The sequence below is a fragment of the Bidens hawaiensis genome, unplaced genomic scaffold, assembly GCF_021521415.1.
Source record: "Bidens hawaiensis isolate Kalapana, Puna unplaced genomic scaffold, B.hawaiensis_p1.1 tig00001236_1, whole genome shotgun sequence".
Taxonomy (NCBI): Eukaryota; Viridiplantae; Streptophyta; class Magnoliopsida; order Asterales; family Asteraceae; genus Bidens; species Bidens hawaiensis.
The window spans coordinates 2695138-2715545 of NW_027491070.1; the positions used below are offsets into that span (position 1 = coordinate 2695138).

The following is a 20408-nucleotide window of genomic DNA, read 5'->3' on the forward strand; positions in this document are numbered from 1 at the left end:
TCTTGTAAAGCCCGTATCTTTAAAACAAATGCATAGAAAAAAGGTACATAAGAATGATATATTTACCTTCATATAAGGTCAATATAGCCAATTGCAGCCACAATTTCAAGTCCTAGATTGTATCGAGTTGCAAGAAAATCTGAAATAACTAACTATCAAATGGAGTAATAAAAAGGATTTATCTTTTGTTTAGAATAATAAAACTTACACTCATAAAACTTAAGTATTCCATATTAACGTGTCATAGCAAACATGACTTGTTTCATTTCCTTTGTTTGGGGCAAATAAGTTGTGTGCACACAAAATAAACAAATTAATATAATATTCAAAATTTGTTAAAGAGATGAATTCACCATGGATGATTGACGCGCAATAAAGCAGCGAGGTGATGTAGAATTATTGAGCCGGTTCGCTGCCTTGAATTGTTATATTATGAACTGAACAAAGCACATATATGTTAGTTGGTTACAAAGTGACAAATTACAAAATGATCAACTGAGCTGATGAAAACCTAATATCAAGCAAACTGCACATTCCAAACCTTAAATGCGCATTTGTGTAAGTAAATCCAACTTTTATCAAACTATGATAAGAAAGAAGCATGAAAAGTAATTTACCTTATCTAGATTTCCTTCTTTGAATAATCCAGATTCCTACATAAACAAACATTTTAAAGTTGTTGAATCATACAAAAGTTCATTTGCCATATATCATTCCAATTTAGCATGAATCATAAACAACATATGAAATACAATGAACAAAGTAAAGATGACCAAGTGTTAATCACCTGCTTAATTCGAGGTTTTCCTATATTCAATTTAGCAAAGAAAGTCCTTGCATCATCCCCTCTTATCCTACCATCACCATCTATACCAAATTATGAGAATTGATAAAATCTTTAACCAAATTTAAGTGTAAAAATATGAGATTGAGAGAATTTGTATGAAATTATAACCTAAGTCGAGATGGTAGTTGAACCACTGACAACCTGATTTACACCATCTTTAGAATCAACAGTCTACGTAAAAACAGCCCAACCGGTCGAAAACTCAGTCGGATGATACTTGACTTGCCTAAGTTGTCGTGGGTAGGTAACTTGACATAGGGTTGTCGTCGCCAATCTTCTCTTGAGATACAACCTCCGCCTATCTACGAAGATATAGCACTGCCGAAACATCGATGAAGTTTTCTATGGCTGAAAAATGTGTTTCCAGATGATGTTCAAATCAAAAGAAGGAAGGAGAAAGAGGTGTCTAGGGGGTTGTTTGGCCTAGCTTTTATTTTTAAGCTTATGCTTATATATAAAATTAGCTTATAGTTTTTTTTTTTCTATTATTTGATAAGCTCATTTTAAGTGTTTGGATTAGCTTATATTTTACAAGTTAATTATGTGTCTTAGTAAGTTGTTAAATCAAACATTCTTTAATTTGTTAGAGTAATAATTACTAATCCACCACCATTTGAGAACAAATGAGTAATTTACACCCTTAAACAAATAAGTTTCTATCAAATAAGCTAAAAAACCATCTTCATATAAGCTTCTTTAAATGAGCTTATATAAGCTAATAAGCATAAGCTTAAAAAGCTAAGCCAAACACCAACTTAAGCTTATTTTGTAACAAAAAGCTAAAAAAGCTATAAGCTTAGATTAAAAAAGTTAGGCAAAACACCCCCTAGGTAGTGATGTTGTTGGAATGAAAGATGAAGCTGGGACAGACAAGTGGCTAGTGAACGTGGCAACGAATGTGAACACGTTGTAAGAAGTTGAGGCATTAAAATGTTGTACATTCGGCAAGAAAAGGAATACATTTGATATACAGTGTTTTATGTGAGAGGCCAGCAACATGCATTTTAAATATATTTACAATATGGGTAGTGGCCATATCGTATGACCTATGTTTTTTTTAAGATTAAAAGTAGTTGTTTTAATTAGGTTATAATCAATAATAACTCTTATTCGTCAATATAAATTGCTATTAGTTTTATTCGCTGATATCAACTATAAATAGAATTGGTTCACCCTTATTCGCCACTATCAAGTACTAATAAGAGTTTCTAATACGACACTCATCTTACAATTCCTGACGCATCTCTTACACACCTAGATCAAATTACTTATTCGCCAATATTAAACACCAACACCTTATTTATGATTAAATATAAGGTCAATCCCCAAGTGATTAGAAATTTCAAATATACCCCAATTTAAAAAAGAAAAAAAAGAAAAATCATTGATTGAGAAAAGTCATCATGTTTGTAGGGTCTTGATGTCGTGGGATCCTAGTCATGAAAAGCCACAACTGGTGGTAAATTAAGCTGTTTATGACTTTGGCACTAGAATAGTCTCCCCCATTTGTTCACATTTTCATTTCGTTGCTTCAACGGCAATGCTCGTAAAAATTCCGACCAAACGCCGATTAATCACTGAATAATTCTGAATAATCGCTAGTCTTCCATCTACTAGCTAGCTATTAGTACGTACTTTATGGCTTCTACACTCTCCTCTGCATATTCGCCAAGCGATCAAAAGATTTACGATGTATGCTTGAGCTACCATGATCTAAGTAGTCATACCAACTTTGTAGACGATATGGTCTATGCACTAGACACAAAAGGAATCACCACACGTATGGTCGATATAAGCATAGTGGGAGGTCGATTTTCGTATCTCTCGCAAGGGATCTACAACTCGATGCAATTGTCATCAATGGCAGTTGTAGTCTGTTGCAAAAACTATGTTACTTCTCCAAGATGCTTGGACGAGCTGGTGAAGATCATGGAGTTAAGAAAGGCGATTGAAGGCGGTTTAAATGTTCTTCCGGTGTACTACGACGTCGATCCTTTCGAACTTCGCAACTCCGAGTGGCACTTTGAGGAAATACACCGGAGGACTAGTAGTACTTCGCAATTTGGGAATGCATATTGTGAGTATTCCAACGAAAGTGTGACATCGTGGAGGCAGGCTATACTGGAATTAACTAATTTGCAAGGATTGACGCTGAAATTGCAGAATATTCCAAATTGGTATTTTATTTGTTTATCTATTTATTAATTTTTACATTCGAGATTTGGCTCATTTAAGGTACTACACAAGCTCAAGCTGAGCTTATGCTCGTTAACGTTTTTCGCAGAATATATACAAATAATTAAAAACGTATATAAATTAATTAATAAACAATATACGAGCCGAGCCCAAACTGAACTTGAGAAAACAACTGACGAGCCAAGCTCAGGCTCGGCTTAGCTCGTTTACACTCTTACCGTAAACAAACCAAAGGTTCATGAGGTATTCGGCAGGAAGTTCGAGTATGAACAAAAATCGTGTTCGTTTAATTAAATGAAAGAACATGAACACACATTTTGTTCATTCATTTATGTCCGTGAACTAGTTTATGTTTTTTTCATTTATGCTTGTTTGTTGATGTTCGTTCAAATTTTATGAACATAAGTAGTTTATATGTGTAAGTATAAACAAAAAGGGGGCTCGTTTGGTAGAACCATGATGGATATTTTGAATGAATCATCTAAATTAAAACACCAAATTTAAGACCGATATCTAAATCCTAAAATAGAGTTCCTAAAATAAAACTCCAAAAATAAGGTAACCCAATCTATTAAGTATTACCAAAGATTAACAATAACAAAAAACTGAATCTAGAACATTCTTAACCATATTAACATGTGAGCCCAAACGATTAAGTCTAGTATTTGTTTATGTTTCTTCAATCATGTTTGTTTAATTTGTGTTTATTTATGTTTGTTTATGTTTGCTTGTGTTTCTATATGTTTGTGAAATTTTCGGTTTGGGTTTAAACGAACGAACATGAATGAGCACGAACGTGCCCATTTTCTTAATGAACAAACATGACAAAAAAAATTGTTCAATTATATGTTTGGTTAAACTGTATAGTTAAGTAAACGAACACGAACATACCCCGTTAATGTTCATTGAGGCCTAATCATGAAGATCGTTTTTTGTTTCATTTCCAGTAAAGTTTGCTAAGATCTCGTGATTATGATTGCTTAGAAGACTTCTAAAATTTGTGCTCATTATAACTTGAAATCCAAATTGCACCAATATTGCCTTTAATTACAACAGGATAACCATTAGTTTTCTAGTAGTACTTCACAAACATAAGCTGCAATGTAATAGCAAGAATTTTTTAGCTATAATGGCAAAATGCTTTATGAATTCATAACTTTCTCTACAATACCAAAAGTATTGTTTGTGATGGCCCTCCGATCTTGATTTTGTCTCTGATTAAACAAGTTCGATTTGGACACCATAATCACAATAAACATTTGTATGATAACAAAAAACTAACCAATCAAACTTGAATGTGATAAACAAACGTGATAAACTTGTTAACTATTTTACAACCAAATTTGGAACCCTATTTAAACGAACCGGAAGGTCGCGATGGTTTGGGGATGACGGTTTTGATGATAACAGTCACATATGGATACGGTTATTTGTTATAACCACCACCAACCAACTCCTATCATCGTGGAGTTCAACCATATTCCCTTTAAACGGGTTTGTTGGCCTACGGTCCAAACCATTGCTTTAACGTACTAAACTGACCCAACAACTAAATAAACGAGAGCCATATAAACGACCTAACGAGCAGGCCACTAACATTTTAAAAGACACTTCATTAAAGAAAATAAGTCTTTATTATGTCATTTTGAAAACTTGAAATGATGAAAAAGCTTTAAGAATTCATAACTAATGTTCGTTTCCATCTGCAGGGATTACCTTGATTTTGTTGAGGAGATTGCTAAAACCGTTATGAGGAATTTAGGTCTCATGCAAAGCCTTGCAAAAAGAAATGCAAGATCCTCAAAGGTCACATCAGGTAAAGTTAATACCGGGAGTAATCTAGCATTCTTTCATCTTACTACAATGATTTATGCCAAACTTAATTAACTCCTACACATTCATGTAATTATTACATGATGATTTCTATATTGGCTCTTTTTACACCTCTGAACTAGGATATTTTTGTTCAGATGTATACTCTAGCAAGCTTTCAATGGCCAATTCTTCAAAGTTGCAGAATTTTGGGTGGACTTACGATGTTTTCTTGAGCTTTAGAGGAAAAGACACCCGTAAGAACTTTGTTGACCATCTTCGTGTTGCTCTTGAAGGGTATAAAATCCATACTTTTGTGATAAAAAAACACTTGACATAGGGAAATCAATAGCCCCGGAACTCTTGAGGGCCATTGAAGAATCAGCTATTTCTGTCATTGTTTTCTCAAAGAATTATGCTTCTTCAACTTGGTGTTTGGATGAACTTGTAAAGATAATGAGCTGTCATAAGACGCATGGACATATAGTTTTGCCTGTGTTCTATGACGTTTGTCCTTCAGATGTGCGGAATCAAGAAGGGCATTTTGGGGAAGGTTTTGCTCAACATTACAAGTCACATAAATTGGAAATATGGAGAGAGGCCCTTGTAGAAGCAGCTAATCTGTCTGGCTGGGACTTGAAAACCTTTGCCAACGGGTAATTGCCTGTTTAAGTTTTGTCTTTATAGTTCCTTTCTGTTGGTGTTGAGTATTCATCGATTTATAAGCACACTGATAACTGTTAAGATTATCTAGAAGAACTTGCAGATTTACTAAAATAGATCAAAGAGTTTGAGGAGCAATCAAACTCTTGATTGCATGTATATTACAGTTACGGTGCACTATCGATATGCAACTATATGCAAAACTTAACATTGATTGATTATTAAATTTAATAAAATGAAATGTTAGATTAAACAAGAAGTACATCTTGATTGAAGGCGGCAAGAGTAAACCAAAAAAAATGGTTTAGATTGTCTATATGATATTGTTTATATTTTTTCCTATTTGAATTTCAGGCATGAAGCAGCATGTATCAAAGATATTGTTAAAAAGATTCAGATCAAACTGAATCAAATAGCTTCAGTAACTGTTGATGAGAATTTAATTGGATTAGAAGATCGCATAGAAGATGTTATATCATTGTTAGATGGACCAGATGATGTTTGTATGATAGGGATATGGGCTATGGGTGGTGCTGGTAAGACTACTCTTGCCAGAGCCATTTTTTATTAGATTTCTTGTCTCTTTGAAGGTGCAAGTTTCCTTGAAAACATTAGAGAAGTATCACAACAACAATACGGTCTACAGAATCTGCAAAAGTTGCTTCTTGAGGATGTTACAATGGAAAGAAACTTGCGAATACGCAGTGTTGTTGATGGAAAACGCATGCTAATTCAAAGATTGGTCCGTAAAAAGGTTCTTGTTCTTGATGATGTGGATGCTCCGAGCCAACTAGAGGCTTTAGCTGGAGCATTGAGTTGGTTTGGTAAAGGAAGTAGAATTGTAATCACAACAAGAGATAAGCATGTTCTTATTGGACATGGGGTAAACGATAAGAACATATACAATTTAAGTTTGCTAAATGACATCGAAGCAAGTCAACTCTTCAAATGTTATGCTTTTAAAAGAAGTATTCCGTCGAAAGAGTATGAACAGGCCTCACAGCAGGTGGTACACTATGCTCGTGGCCTTCCTTTGACTCTAAAAGTTTTGGGTTCGTTCTTATGTGGCAAAAGTCTGGCTGAGTGGACAAGTGCGGTGGAAAAACTGAAAAAAGATTCCATAAAAGGAAACTATGGAAATCTTGAAAATAAGCTATGACAGTTTGGACCATGAGTACCAAGAAGCGTTCCTTCACATAGCATGTTGTTTCAGAGGGTGGGAGAAAGATATTGTATTCCGGATACTTGAAGGTTGTGAATTCTATCCGGATATTGTTGCTAGAGTTCTTGAGCAAAAATCCCTCATAAAAATCTCAAATGAGCGTTTGTGGATGCACGATCTTCTACACGAAATGGGAAAAGATATTGTTCATCGGAGGCAGCCCAATGAGCCTGGTAAACGTAGGATATTGTGGGACCCTCATGAAATTGCAGACGTTCTAAAGGAAAATACGGTACACTCAACTTTTATTATGCAGTTTTCTTATCGTAGTAACCGAAGCAGCGCTTGCTTGTTTAATTTAAGAGAAGTTAAGTTCAAGCTTGTTTCTAGCCTTATGTATAAACCTCAAGCATGGCTCATGATTTGTTTTACAGGCTCAAGCTCGGCTCACATGTTAATATTAAACTGACTGTAGTATGTACATTTTATTAAGAATACACACACACACACATATATTGTTTAGCATGTATAAGATCGCTTAGGCTCGCAAGCCTAATCAAGCTCCATGTCAAAAGCTCGGTTTAGAGCTCATTTATTAGATGAGCTTCATTCTAAGCCGATATCTTGGCTCATAGTTAGTTTCTAGCACTACATCTTTATGCTCTTATCTTTGATTTGAAGGGTAAGGAAGATATCAAAGCTATTGTAGTGGGAGATCTGCATGAGGTAGATTCAATGAACATTTCAGAAGCTTTTAGAAACATGGACAAACTTAGACTGCTTTATTTCCATGCCATGACCAAGGAAATGACTCCTCACGGACCTGAATATCTGCCTAACGAGTTACGGTGGCTCACTTGGAATCATTTCAATTTAGAATCTTTGCCAGAAAGTTTCCATGGAAGTAACCTTGTTGGACTCGAAATGTCATGCAGTAAAATTGAACAACTCTGGGGCCTGACGGAAGTAAAGGTATAGATTTGTTGCTACATTTTTTTCATATAATTATCTGTATCATATTACAGATTACACCAACTATATCAAAATTAACCAGGTGTAAATGAATGTTCTATTTTGATGAAGCCATAATAAGTATTAACTTATCTGTTATATTGTAACAGGTTCTTTACAAACTAAAATTTCTTGATTTAAGTTACTCGAAGCTAATCAGGATCCCAGATTTCAACCAGATTCCAAATCTCGAGAGACTAAATCTTGGGTTTTGTTTAAATTTGTTAGAGCTTCATACTTCTGTTGGGGTCTTACAGAGGCTTGTTTACTTAAGTTTGTCTGGGTGTTCAAATCTCAAGCACTTACCAGAATCTTTAGGGAATTTGGTTTGTTTAGCAGAGCTTAATGTTTCTCACTGTATGATTGAAGAACTGCCATCTACAATCGGTAATCTCTCCAATCTTGTGCAGTTAAATCTCAGTTACTGCCAAAATTTAAAGAGTCTACCAAACACCATTACTAGATTACATCATCTGGAAACTCTTGATCTCAACCATTGCTTAAATCTTGAGGAACTTCCTGAAAACTTGGACGGCTTAGAACGCCTAGAGAATCTTATTGCATCTAGAGCCGGTGTTAGACGTCTTCCTGATGCCATTTCCAGGTTAAAATGTCTGAAAACTCTTGATCTCCATCATTGCTTGAGTATTGAAATGCCTCTAAGCCTCAGTGCAAATGGAATTCAACAAAATCTTGCCTACTTAAACCTCTCGTGTTGCATACAACTGAAAGAGTTCCCAGAATCCATAGGGAATTTGACTAACTTGTCAAAACTTGATTTGTCTCATTATTTGATACAAGAACTTCCCTCATCAATCGGAAATCTAGGCAAGCTTATTCGTTTGAATCTCAGTTGTTGCCAATATCTTAAGAGGCTTCCAGCCAACATCACGAGATTGAAGGATCTAAAAACACTTCAACTCCATGGCTGTATTAGTCTTAAAAGTTTGCCTAAGAACCTCAACCATTTAGAATCTTTAGAGAACCTTGTTGTATCATGCACCGGAATTAGATCTATTCCAAACAACATTAGTAGATGCAAACATCTAAAAAATCTGAACGTCCATGATTGCAAGAGCCTCAAACATTTACCTCCAGCATTAGGTGATATGGAATCATTAGAGGTACTTCGTGCCTCTAGCTCTGCAATCATGGTCATCCCAGACAGCATTGGCAGCTCAAAGTCCCTCAAAATACTTGATCTTTGTTGATTGTTTTAATTTGCAATAACTTCCTACTTATCTGAGCAACATTGAAAGGTTGGAGGAGATTTATATATCCGGTCCACGTGTTTCAGAGTTTCCTCCCCCCCATTGATCGATTCAATGCGACTTAAGGATTTGTGATTGATGTGTAATAAATGAGTAAGAATGAATAAAAGGGTACTTTGGTCATTAGACTATTGTTTAGAAGGTTATTGTCAATTGTCATAATTTAGAGGGGGGGGGGGGGGGTAGGTCGTTATATACTGTTGGAGTTTGTAATAGTCAGTTTATCAAAATGGAAATGGAAATCTTCTTGTTCTCTCTAGCTTTTCTTCTATTTCTGTTTGGATTGTATCAGTGATCTGACATATCGATACAGCGTAGTATGCTTAGTTCGTGATGATGTGCCACTAAATTTATTTTTGTACGACACTAAGATAATGTTGTTTGGCAATGTTTCTTATCCACAATATATGTGCAATCAAGAGAGTCAAGCATGATATCTGCCAAGAAGAGCTCAACTCATTATCTTGGAATGTATGCTATATTCTAAAAGTCTTGATTAGCACGAAGATGCAAGACTAAGTGCACAACATTGGTTCAAGAAGAAGAGTTCAGGCAGGGATTACAAGATGTGATCTAGCTATGCGGGTTCGGTGGTGGATACTTAACGCTCCTTTGTGTAGTTATTATTATTGCTACCGCTTCATACTTTGACTGCATACTCATGGGTTTTTGCTTATCTGATCAAAAGTACAGCTGAAATGGTTTACAATAAAGACATGGTTACAGATCTTGGGTATTCGCATGTGTTTGCTGCAACTGCATAAAATAATGGGAATTTTATTGGAAGCTATAGCATCTACAACGGTTTCATTGTCGTCTGTATATGGACTTATGAAAAATTTATTTGATAAACTTGCTAGGCCATTTGGGTTGTTTTGTTTGTTTGTAACAATTGTTGGAGGTGTTTTGTATCAGCAGTCTGTTACTGGTGTAAGTGGGTTCACCGGCGCTATGTAGATGTCGTCCTAGGTGCATGCTATGGGTGTTTTGTTGCTCACCGACGCTAATTGTTTTAATTTTGACATGAAACAGAACTTCATAAGAGCATTCACATCTCATCCTCATCTTTAACCATATAATTTAATTAAAAGTCATATTTTTCTAAATTTTTTTCTCATTTTTTAGAAAGTTCCTACGTTACATTCCCTCTATTTATCCCCATACAATTAAAAATTTATTATAATTCTTTTTATTATTATTTTTTCTCTATCTTCCACTTACACCATACAAAAAGCATTAAAAAAGATACGGGGAAAAATAGTTACAAGCAAATTTGGAGGATTGGTTTGTTTCCAGTAAAAATATGGGGATTGGATGTAGAGGTGTTTTTCATGATTTTTAGTTATTTTTCTTAAAATTTAAGAATGGAGATGGGATGTGAATGAAAGTGGTATCTCAAACAACTAACCCAGGCCAATTTCACACATACTAAATAACAAAAAAATATATTGAAAATACTGCCATTTATAAAGATATCAGCTCATACAAAACATCAGTATGACATAAATAGCGTACTTATAAAAATTTGAGGATGTCACCAAAAGATTTATCCGTCCCAAGACCGCACTCTAAACGGCTTCACACACTGCTTCCAGATCTCAAGTGCAAAATTAGGCTCTTCAACAGGCCGCGTTTCCGTACTACAATATACTAACATCGATCTATATTATTAGGAACTATAATTGATAGTTTATAGAGCTAAAATGGTAAGTTTCTGCTACTATTATATGTAAACAAAGCTTTATTTTCAGCATCAATTTAATTGGTATAACCAAACAAACTTTAAGAACAAGATTATTGGTATCATAGTAGTCAAATTCGCAAGGTGCACTCAAGTCACAAAGGGTTTTCGTGTTGATGTTACTAAATTAATACAAGCGTCACATTTACACATAAATGTTCTCATCCACCAGACGGGTAAACTACAGGTTAAGATGGTCAACTAATGATCAAACCACATGTAAGTAGTTAAACCATTTGTAAAGAAGACTAACCAACGCAATCGGCGCATGAACCCCACGCCTAAAACACGAACCAATGCAATATGTGGTGACGCGGTCCATTTTCTTCGTGATATGTCATACGTGAAACGGTACAACCTAAATTTCTCATTCTCAAAAGCATTCATGAAACAAACATGTACCATGTCTTCTAATTCATCAGCATCAAAGAAAACATACGTAAACTGAGCAGACGGACGAGTTTCAAGATGCTTAATCATGTGGTCAGGGATCTGCGACACGTACTCAAATTTTGTCAAGTTGTTTCTCAACTTTAAAAGAGAAACCGATTTTAGAGCTTGAAAACTCGGGTACTTAACGTTTATAACATGGTTTGCGAGAATCATCCACTCTTGGAAGTAGTGTTCTTCCTAGTGATCGGTCCACCCCAGTTCCAGGGCGTTAGCATTCAACAAACTGAAATTCGACAAAGTCTCGTAGAAGGTATTGGGGAGGTTAACGCACTTCGCTTCAGGGAACGAAATCATGCAAACATTGTTATGCAAAAGAAATATAGTACTCTCATCACTCATATCAATAAGCGTATAATCGATTAGTGTTCTATTCGCGGTACACGACCACCCTTTACGCACAGAATCATAGACAAAATGAAAAGGTTCTAGCTTCACGTACTGCGCATAAATGATCTTAAACTCTATCTCATGATCATATGATGTAACAATGAATTTTAGATGATTTTTAATATCAGCGGATGGAGTCGCAAACAGCCAATGCATTCTTTGAAATGTATGCTTGATAGGATTTACCACAAGCAATACTCTTAAGGAAAGTAGCATAAACAGAAACATACCACCCGAAGCTGCCAACAAATTAGGAGACTCGCCCGATCTTATTTCACAAGGAAATAGAGAACGCGAACCAAATGTTACTCGCAACTCACCACATTGATGATCATATCCTCTCATCTTTCCAAAAGTATCAAAACTATCTTTTATGTGGACGAATAACATATCTGAAATATTAGGAATTGAAATCATGAACTGAAAGTGTTTGCAAACGGATTTCAATCTCAAAAGGTCTGTCGTAATCAAGCCGTGAGAGTATGCACGCGATTGTATCTTCTGGGATTGAATGAATCGCTTCGGGTATCGAATTATTATTCCCCATTGAAATGTAAGAAAAGGATAGAATACAGAAATCCTTATTTTTTTTGGTTATGTAAGAGCGGTCCGGTTACACATAGTTAGCTCGTTTCACAAAAAACCAGCCGGTTGCTAGCGGTTTGGTGGTTGGAACGGTGGCTCGGTCGAGGTGTCGGGCCGGATGATTCGATCGAATGGAGACCTTAAGAAAATCACCTTCAGAACGAAAATGCTTTACATGTTAGATCTTGAAAAGGAAAAAAAAAGTGGCAATTGATGTTAACGAGTAACTAATTTTTTATATAAAAAAAGTAAAAAGTAGGTTTTTAATTGTAAAAAGTGGAGTATTTTTCGGGTACTAAGCCGAGTTACACGGGTTCCATTTGGTCGGGTTGCTCGGTGAGGTAGTGAAGCCTTGGGTTGGAGTTATGGAGAATCGGCTTTCAATTTCGGTTTCATGAAACCGACTACAAATGTCTGGTGGTCGTTCTTCAACAATCATATGATCGTTTAATATTAAAAGAAAACAAAATATTTTTAACCTGTATAAATAAAATTAAGTCATCCCCGTTAATTTCTTGTTGCACCAAAAATACCAATACCAATACCATACACTCATTTTTTTTCCTACTCTACAATTTTCATTAAAATTTTAAACGACAAAATGGATCAAAATATAATTCTTACACCTAATTCATCAGATAAGTTTGGCTTTATCGATGGCGTCTCTAGTGTACCCAATTTCTCACGGATATTGTCGCCCATAGCGAAGTTGAAGACACGTCAACATCAATATAAGACATATAACACGACAAGTTCCTTAAATCTTTGAACGCGTTCCATTTGATATTGAGATCTAGGTGTCGTAAGTCATCCTACCCAAGGTTGAGCGAACTGTTAGAGTTGGCGAACCTTACACCATAAGTCTTCAGGAAACAAAAATAGTGTGTAATGCCTGACAATCAGAAGTCTTAAGATATACTAATTTCGATGGCAAATGAAGACTATTTGTTTTTTAACGTCTGTAAACTGCTAAATTAAACCGGTGGTGTACGAACAGTAGTATTGGGTGGTGGTGGTGATGGTCAGTGGTGGTGGTAGACAGTGGAAGTGGTGGTGGTGACGGACGGTGGTGGAAGATGGTGGCGGCAGACGGTGAGTGGTGGTGGACGGTAGTGGTAGACGGCGGCGGTGGGTGGTGGTGGTGGTGGACAGTGGATGTTGGTAGATGGTGATACATAACTTTTTGCACCTTAGAAGATTTTATAAGTGGATGCGTCAAGTCTACACCACAAAGAGTTTGTGCATACGCTTTTTAATGAAACGTATTCGAAAAAAAAACATCATGCAGATAAAAATGTCTGCGCGTGGTATGCGCGGCGCAAACAAAAGAGCATGCGCGGACATTTTTGAGCATTCGAATAGTCGCATTCGAATAATTTGAGCATCCGAAATTCCATTCGCGAACCACCTCCATACTTCTCTTGCTTCATTAGTTTATGCTACCACATAAGTTTCTCTTTCAAAGCTTTTAGGTGCTTTTGGAAATTTAAAGAAAAATATTGTGTGCATTCAATCTAAGATTAACCATTTTGTTTACAAATTTGACCCAGATTGTTCGCTTATATATAGTTGTTGTTGTTGTTGTTATGAAAATTTGTTTTTATTGGTTCTAACTATCGTATTTTGGTCACTGTCGGTCCCAACTAACGAATTGGCTGCTGACGGTCCCAACTTTTAACTTATTTGTTCCTAACGGTCCGCGACTAACAGAATCTAACGTCGTTAGTTTCATGTCGCCTGAAAAATGTTTTTGGCCGGAAAACACATAAATTTTTCCCTAAAACTCAACAATTTTGTCCCAATTATCATGGTAACTTTGTATCGTACCTTTAGGAACTTTTTCTAGTAAAAACCTCAATTATTGAGGTCGCCGAAACCCTAGAACCATCGTCGAAATCAGTTGATGGTGCTTAAGTGATGGTGGTTGGTTGGCGGTGAGTCAATTGGTGGTGGTGGCGGTGGCGATGTTCAAGTGGTGTTTTCCGGCAAAAAATTGACTTTCCCGGCAAAACACATTTTTCCGGCGACCTGAAACTAACGGTGTTAGGATTCTGTTAGCCGCAGACCGTTCGGAACAAATACTTTAAAAGTTGGGATCATCAGTGACCAATTCGTTAGTTGGGACCGGCAATGACAAAAAAAACAATTTTCCTTATTATTATTATTATTATTATTATTATTATTATATAAACTTTGAAGGGCTTGTGATAACATAGCTAATAGCAGGGTAAAGGCATAACCCATGGAAGTCACATGTAAATGTTTCTTGTGTATGCTTGATTACATGACTTGTAGTGGCGGATCCAGGAATTTTTTTCAGGTGGTGCACTACATTTAGATGTTTTAATTTCATAGAGTTGGGTATAAAAAATTCCGGGTCGATTTGAGGTTCGGGTCGGGTCGATGGTTCGGGCAAAGTTCATTACATAATAAGGATACGATAAAATAATAAAAGAGACACTGTCATTAGAAATTAAGTAGTTAACAATCAAGAACAATTAACATTTAACAATGAATGTAAACTTACCTTCAAAGTGGGAGGATTCGAGAAAGAGTAGAAGGCAGCGGCGGGGTGACAGGGTGCCGCGGTGGTCGCCGGCGTGCCACGGTGGTCGGAGTGACGGGGACGGCCGGCTCTCGGCTGGTAGAGTGGTAGGTTTGAATAGGGTTAGGGAGAGGCGTTGTGTGTTTTGTGGACTGTGAAGGTCATGAGCACTGAATAATTAAAAACAATTAACAAGAAGTCAAGAACAATCAACATTTATTATCTTATTTCCAAAAACTATTGTTACTTGAATATCACCAAATACCACAGACACACAAATATCACCAGCCTCAACATTTTCAGCATGAGCCCTACAAAATTTCTCAAACACAAATAACTCTACTGACTCTTCCAAATCTGCAGGCGTCATCCGATGTGCGTATCTGAAATATTAACAAACAAAAGAAATAAATAAACCAACTGATTTGCTTCAGACCAAAAGATTGTTAGGAAAATATCTAGGCTTGTAAATGAACACGAACAGAGCATGTTCGTGTTCGCTCGTTTAACTTAACAAAACAAACGATCAAACACGAATTAAAACAAAGGGGGTCTTCTTGTTCATTTTCTTAACGAATGGTCAGGAACAAGACACCCCTATTCGTTTAAAAGTTCATGCTCGATCGTTTGTTCAGAGTTCAGTTAAAGTTAAAAAGGAACACCGGAATACGAACATGCTCCATTTGTGTGCATTCGATTCGTTCATAGGTCTAAAAATCCGCTTCTATTACTTGAATTTATAAATTATAACACTTTAAATAGGTGCAAGAAAAGTTCAAAATAAAATAAACGAACCACTATACAAGAGCTCAAATAATATTATTAAACTTACACGAACATCCATGCCTCTGTTTAAAACATCAGCATGTAACCGACCAATAGCTATTTTTCCTTTTGTGTTCATCGCACTCAGTGTGTGTTTTTATTATAAAACCCTAAATGATACTAGGGTAAGTTAGTAAAAAAAAGAGTTTCAGAACCGGGAATTGAACCTGCGACCTCCGGGTTACAAAACCAACAAGTTACCAGCTGGACAAGTGATTCAATTGTTTATAAGGTGGTTCCTTCCTAATTTATAAGATGGTTTCTTTATTATTTTCTATATAAAAATACACTATTATTTCAAAACTCGGGTGGTTCCGAGGAACCACCCGTTAATACCGTGGATCCGCCCCTGATGACTTGCTAAGGTCACTATAACTAGTATGAAAGATATCTTGTGGGAGTAGTTGATAATAGAGACAATTCACCCCACCCTAGTTCAATGGATAACAAGATCCATGACATGATGATACCATCATTCATATCACCAACATAAGACCCATTAGATAAATTGCCATCTTTCTTTAACTAATGTCCTTTTCAACTACTTTTATCCTTTTTCCATCTCTTCGCCAAAATCAAAACAAATGGTCACAAATGGTCACATATGTTGAGCCAAGACCGGTCACAACATAAAGGCCCGAGGTGTCTAAGGTGTCTAAGGCTTAAATCTCGTCAATTTCAACTTTACTATCGATCTTATCCTTATTATGCAAAAATCATTTCCTGACATAAAAACGGATATACGACCCCAAAATAATATATTTATGTGATTATGTACCCCTCGCCAGTGTTTTAAAACCGGTTCAAACCGGCCGGTTGAACCGGTTAAACCGGATTTCGCACAGTTGGCTGGTATTTTAAGTCCGATATTTTTGACCGGTTTGCTAGAACATCGAACCAGCGGTTTTTGTCTAAAATACCGATTTTTACCGGCATACCAGTTTTAAGCCCGAGAATATTTTGATCTTTGCGGACCATATTTTTTCAAAATTACTTTTAACCCAACAATTAATATTCAAAATGTGTAAACTTTAGGACTATTTTTTTAAAATTGAGTGCTTTTGCATTATTTTTTTAATATGGATTAACTTTTAAATTATTTTTTGTTATAAGAATCATTTAGTTTTAGGTTATTTTTGGATTGAAGTTACATTTAAAGAAAATTATAAGGTAAATTTTTCAACCGGTTGAACCTTTCGGTATAACCCACCCGGTTCAACCGGTTGTACCATGTTTTAACCCAATCCGATACAGGTGAAATACCGATTTTTAAAACATTGCCCCTCGCCCATCCTAAATTACCCACATCCTATTTAGGTTACCAAATAATATATACAATCTTATAGTGATTAATTGGTTTGACCATTATAGTTCTAACATCAATAAATAATTTTAATTGTGTGGTTTTAATCACTTGTAATATACGTTGGGAATAAAGTTTATTAACTTTCATATCTAATGATTCTACTTTTGGAAATGGTCAAATATCCGATTTATGAAATGAAAGATTATAACACCGTGAAATTGACACCTCCTTAAACTTTTTTTTCGTTTCTAAAATCATGGGGTATACTATAACTCATACATAGGTTAACATGACATTTTAAAGATGGATTAAACTAGGGGAGAGCAATAACCGAATCTTTAACCGAAACCGAACCAATATAACCGAAAACCGAATTAACCGAAATTAACTGAACCGAACCGAACTCTTCATTTTTTAATATTTTCAAGCATTTTTCCCTCTATTTCATATATGATATGTATTAATAGTTTAATAATATCATTTTTCATGTATTTATATCTTCATTTCATGTACTAATATCTCAATTTTATATATTTATACATTCATTTCATGTAATTATGCATTCATTTCTTGTATTAAACATTCATTTCATGTATTTTTAAGCAAAATTTTAGCCCGGGTTTGAAACCGTTATTAAACGAAATTAACCTAACCGAACCGAACTGTGCACACCTCTAGATTAAACCACTCTCTGCTTGTGTTAAATGTGTTAAAATGGCTCATGGATTATGCTTCTAACGGGTTAAAAGGAACAATATGTATTAAAAATGTGTTAATTAATAATTAATTTGTTATTATTTATTTTGGTAATTAAACTAAATGTTTGATTTTAAATTAAATATTAAGAGAAATTGTTCTTTATGTTTACCCCAAATTTTACTGGTGGTCCTTTATCTTCCAAATGGATGTTTATTATCCTTTACATTTGAAAATGTAACATCTTTTGTCCTTTAGGCCTAACCCCGTTAAAAAACGCGTTAAGTTGTGTCATATGCTGCTCACGTGGGGGTATTTCCGTCATTTCAGGTTCCGTTATAATAAACATCAGTTATATACCCAATCCAACCCCCGAAATGACAGAAATACCCCCACGTGAGCACACATGACACAACTTAACGAGATTTTTTAACGGGGTTAGGCCTAAAGGACAAAAGGTGTTACATTTTTAAACGTAAAGGATAATAAACATCAATTTGGAAGATAAAGGACCACCAGTGAAATTTGGAGTAAACATAAAGGACAATTTCTGTAATTCTGTCTTAAACTATTTTCTTTGGATAACATAAAGTGAAAGAGAAAAAATGAGTGATGTGAAGCTTGTGTGAAATTTAGATGGGTTATAGTATACCTCATGACCTAACACTAATAAACTAATAACGAGTTAATTATGTTCAAGAGTTTTAATTAAATTGATATTAATTTTAAAAGGGACAGGTGACAAAAAGAATATTGCAAGCTTTGCTAAACAAAACAAGCTATATAACTAATACTCAAACATGACAGAATAATACATTAATACACATTGCCACTCAATTATTATAAACTTTTCATTAAAGTCACTTAAATATAAAAGATTTCTAAATGTCACATGTGTTGACTGTTGATTTAGTTTTGTTTATATTAATAATTAAAATCTCGGAACAAATATTTATGAACAAAATGTATAAAGAATAAAGTGCTTATATACTTTAAAGATTGTGTTACTTATGCAGTTATAAAATGATAAAGCTACACCATATATCTACTTATAGAGTGGCATCAAGACAAGAAAATACTAAATAACATATATAGCTTGTAGTAACCATTTTTTTACCGACCATTTTATTAAAGTTAGATTCCTCATCCTTAGAGATGGAACTCATGCAAAACTATGCACCATAAAACCAATTCTCTTACCTTTAGTAACTTAACCATCAAACGCGGTAATTCTTTTGATGAACAAATAACTGAACCCAAACCGAATTAATCAAATGGAGATGAACAATTAAATGATGGTTCGATTTTGATATTGATGTGTGGCATACCTGGCTCTTAGTTTAATATGTTATTATTTCTGTTATTTTTTAGAACTCCTAACTGCTCCTTTGTATTTACTCAAAAGAGTTCAACTATATATGGATGGATAATATATATGTATTTAAGTAGATTCACGTGCCTTTTGTTTTTATGCAATCATACTTTTAGAAAAATATTTAGAATATTATTATTTTATAATTTGTACATGATTTTTCTTCCTTAAATAAAACAAATTAGTATTTTTAGTGACTTTTAAAACTAATTACTATTTTAGTAACCTTGTAAACCATTTAAAGGGCTACGTGGCTATGGCAAACGCTACACCTTAAGGGGGTGTTTGGTACAGAGAATGGAAAAGGAGAGAAAATAGAAATGGAAATGGAATTGTAGAGAAAGAGAATTGGTATGGAGAATGAGAATCATTTCTCTTGTTTGGTACACGAGAAAATAAACAGAGAACTCTACCATACCCAACCCCACCTCCACCCAACCTGACACCACTCACCACCGCAGCCCCACCACCACCACCAGCCCCACCACCACAGCCCCACACCACCAGCACCACCACCAAAGCCCTTTCTTCAACCACAGCCCACCACCACCGGCTGCCGCCACCAAATCCCCTTCTTCAACCACAGTACACAAGAAATTAAAAAGATCCAAATTTTTGGAACATAAGATATAGAAAAAGGAGGCTCAGATCTGTCATCACTGCCTCTTTGGAGATTTTGTGGTGGTGGTTGTGGTGGCGATGATGATGATGATAATCAGATGCCACCTGCGACCACCGCCGATTTCCACCACCACTGTCACCCACCTGCGACCACAATCACCCGACCATCTGAAAACCCTAACCTACCACGAACCACCACTCGAAACCCTAATCTCCGTTCACCCGTACCACCTGCAACCTACAACCGGTTACCATCTCTGTGTTCACCACTGCGAACGGCGGAGACGGGGTGGCGGTTGCAGACTTGGAGACGAGGTGGCGGTTGCAGACTTGGAGACGAGGTGGCGGCCGGAGACGGGGTGGTGGCCGGAGACGAGGTGGTGGCCGGAGACGAGGTGGTGACATGCTATGAAGAGGCTGCTGAGAAATGGATTTCTCTTTGTTTTAAAGAGAAATGGAATTCTCTAGTTTTAGAGAAATAAAAATAGAAATGAAAAGTGGAAAACAAACAAAAGAAATATTTCTAATTCCATTTCTCCCCAATCAAATCCCTCTACCAAACACCCCCTAAATGAAAACAAAATGACACATGAAAAAGAATACTTACAAATGTTTATTATAGAAAATGTATTTTATGCAAAGGAATGAAGATGACCATTGGGTTAATACATAGCCATATAATGTTTAAGGAATTACCAAATTGGTAAATTTCTCTTTTGATAACCAAATGGGTAACACTTCAAACAACCAAACAGTCCAACTCTAGCACAAGATAGACGTAATCAGTGCGAAAAATATGACAATGATTATGTAGACTTGAAGAGGTAGGTCCCAGCAGAGCCCAGTTGGACCCGCAAGACTCACCTTGAAAAGGGACGTCTGCGCAATGACCAACTGCTCCAGCAGGACCCACCA

General features: G+C 35.8%; 1 protein-coding gene and 2 pseudogenes across 3 annotated transcripts in view; all 3 read left to right on the forward strand.

The window, feature by feature from the left end:
* LOC143566507 (GDP-fucose transporter 1 pseudogene) overlaps nt 1-9919 on the forward strand; it is a 47446-nt pseudogene extending 37527 nt beyond the window's left edge. Inside the window, exon 2 of the transcript XR_013141245.1 lies at nt 9864-9919. The product of XR_013141245.1 is annotated as a GDP-fucose transporter 1 pseudogene (transcript). The remainder of the gene's footprint in view (nt 1-9863) is intronic.
* On the forward strand, nt 2330-4930 carry LOC143569076 (toll/interleukin-1 receptor-like protein). Its single transcript, XM_077055068.1, has 2 exons — nt 2330-3024; nt 4753-4930. The coding sequence occupies exons 1-2, from the start codon at nt 2486-2488 to the stop codon at nt 4928-4930; spliced, it is 717 nt and encodes a 238-aa protein (XP_076911183.1). The 5' UTR covers nt 2330-2485.
* LOC143565736 (disease resistance protein RPV1-like) lies at nt 5023-9098 on the forward strand (annotated as a pseudogene). Its single transcript, XR_013141120.1, has 5 exons — nt 5023-5511; nt 5816-6623; nt 6655-6972; nt 7362-7652; nt 7802-9098. The product of XR_013141120.1 is annotated as a disease resistance protein RPV1-like (transcript).
* Nucleotides 9920-20408: the final 10489 nt, after the last annotated feature.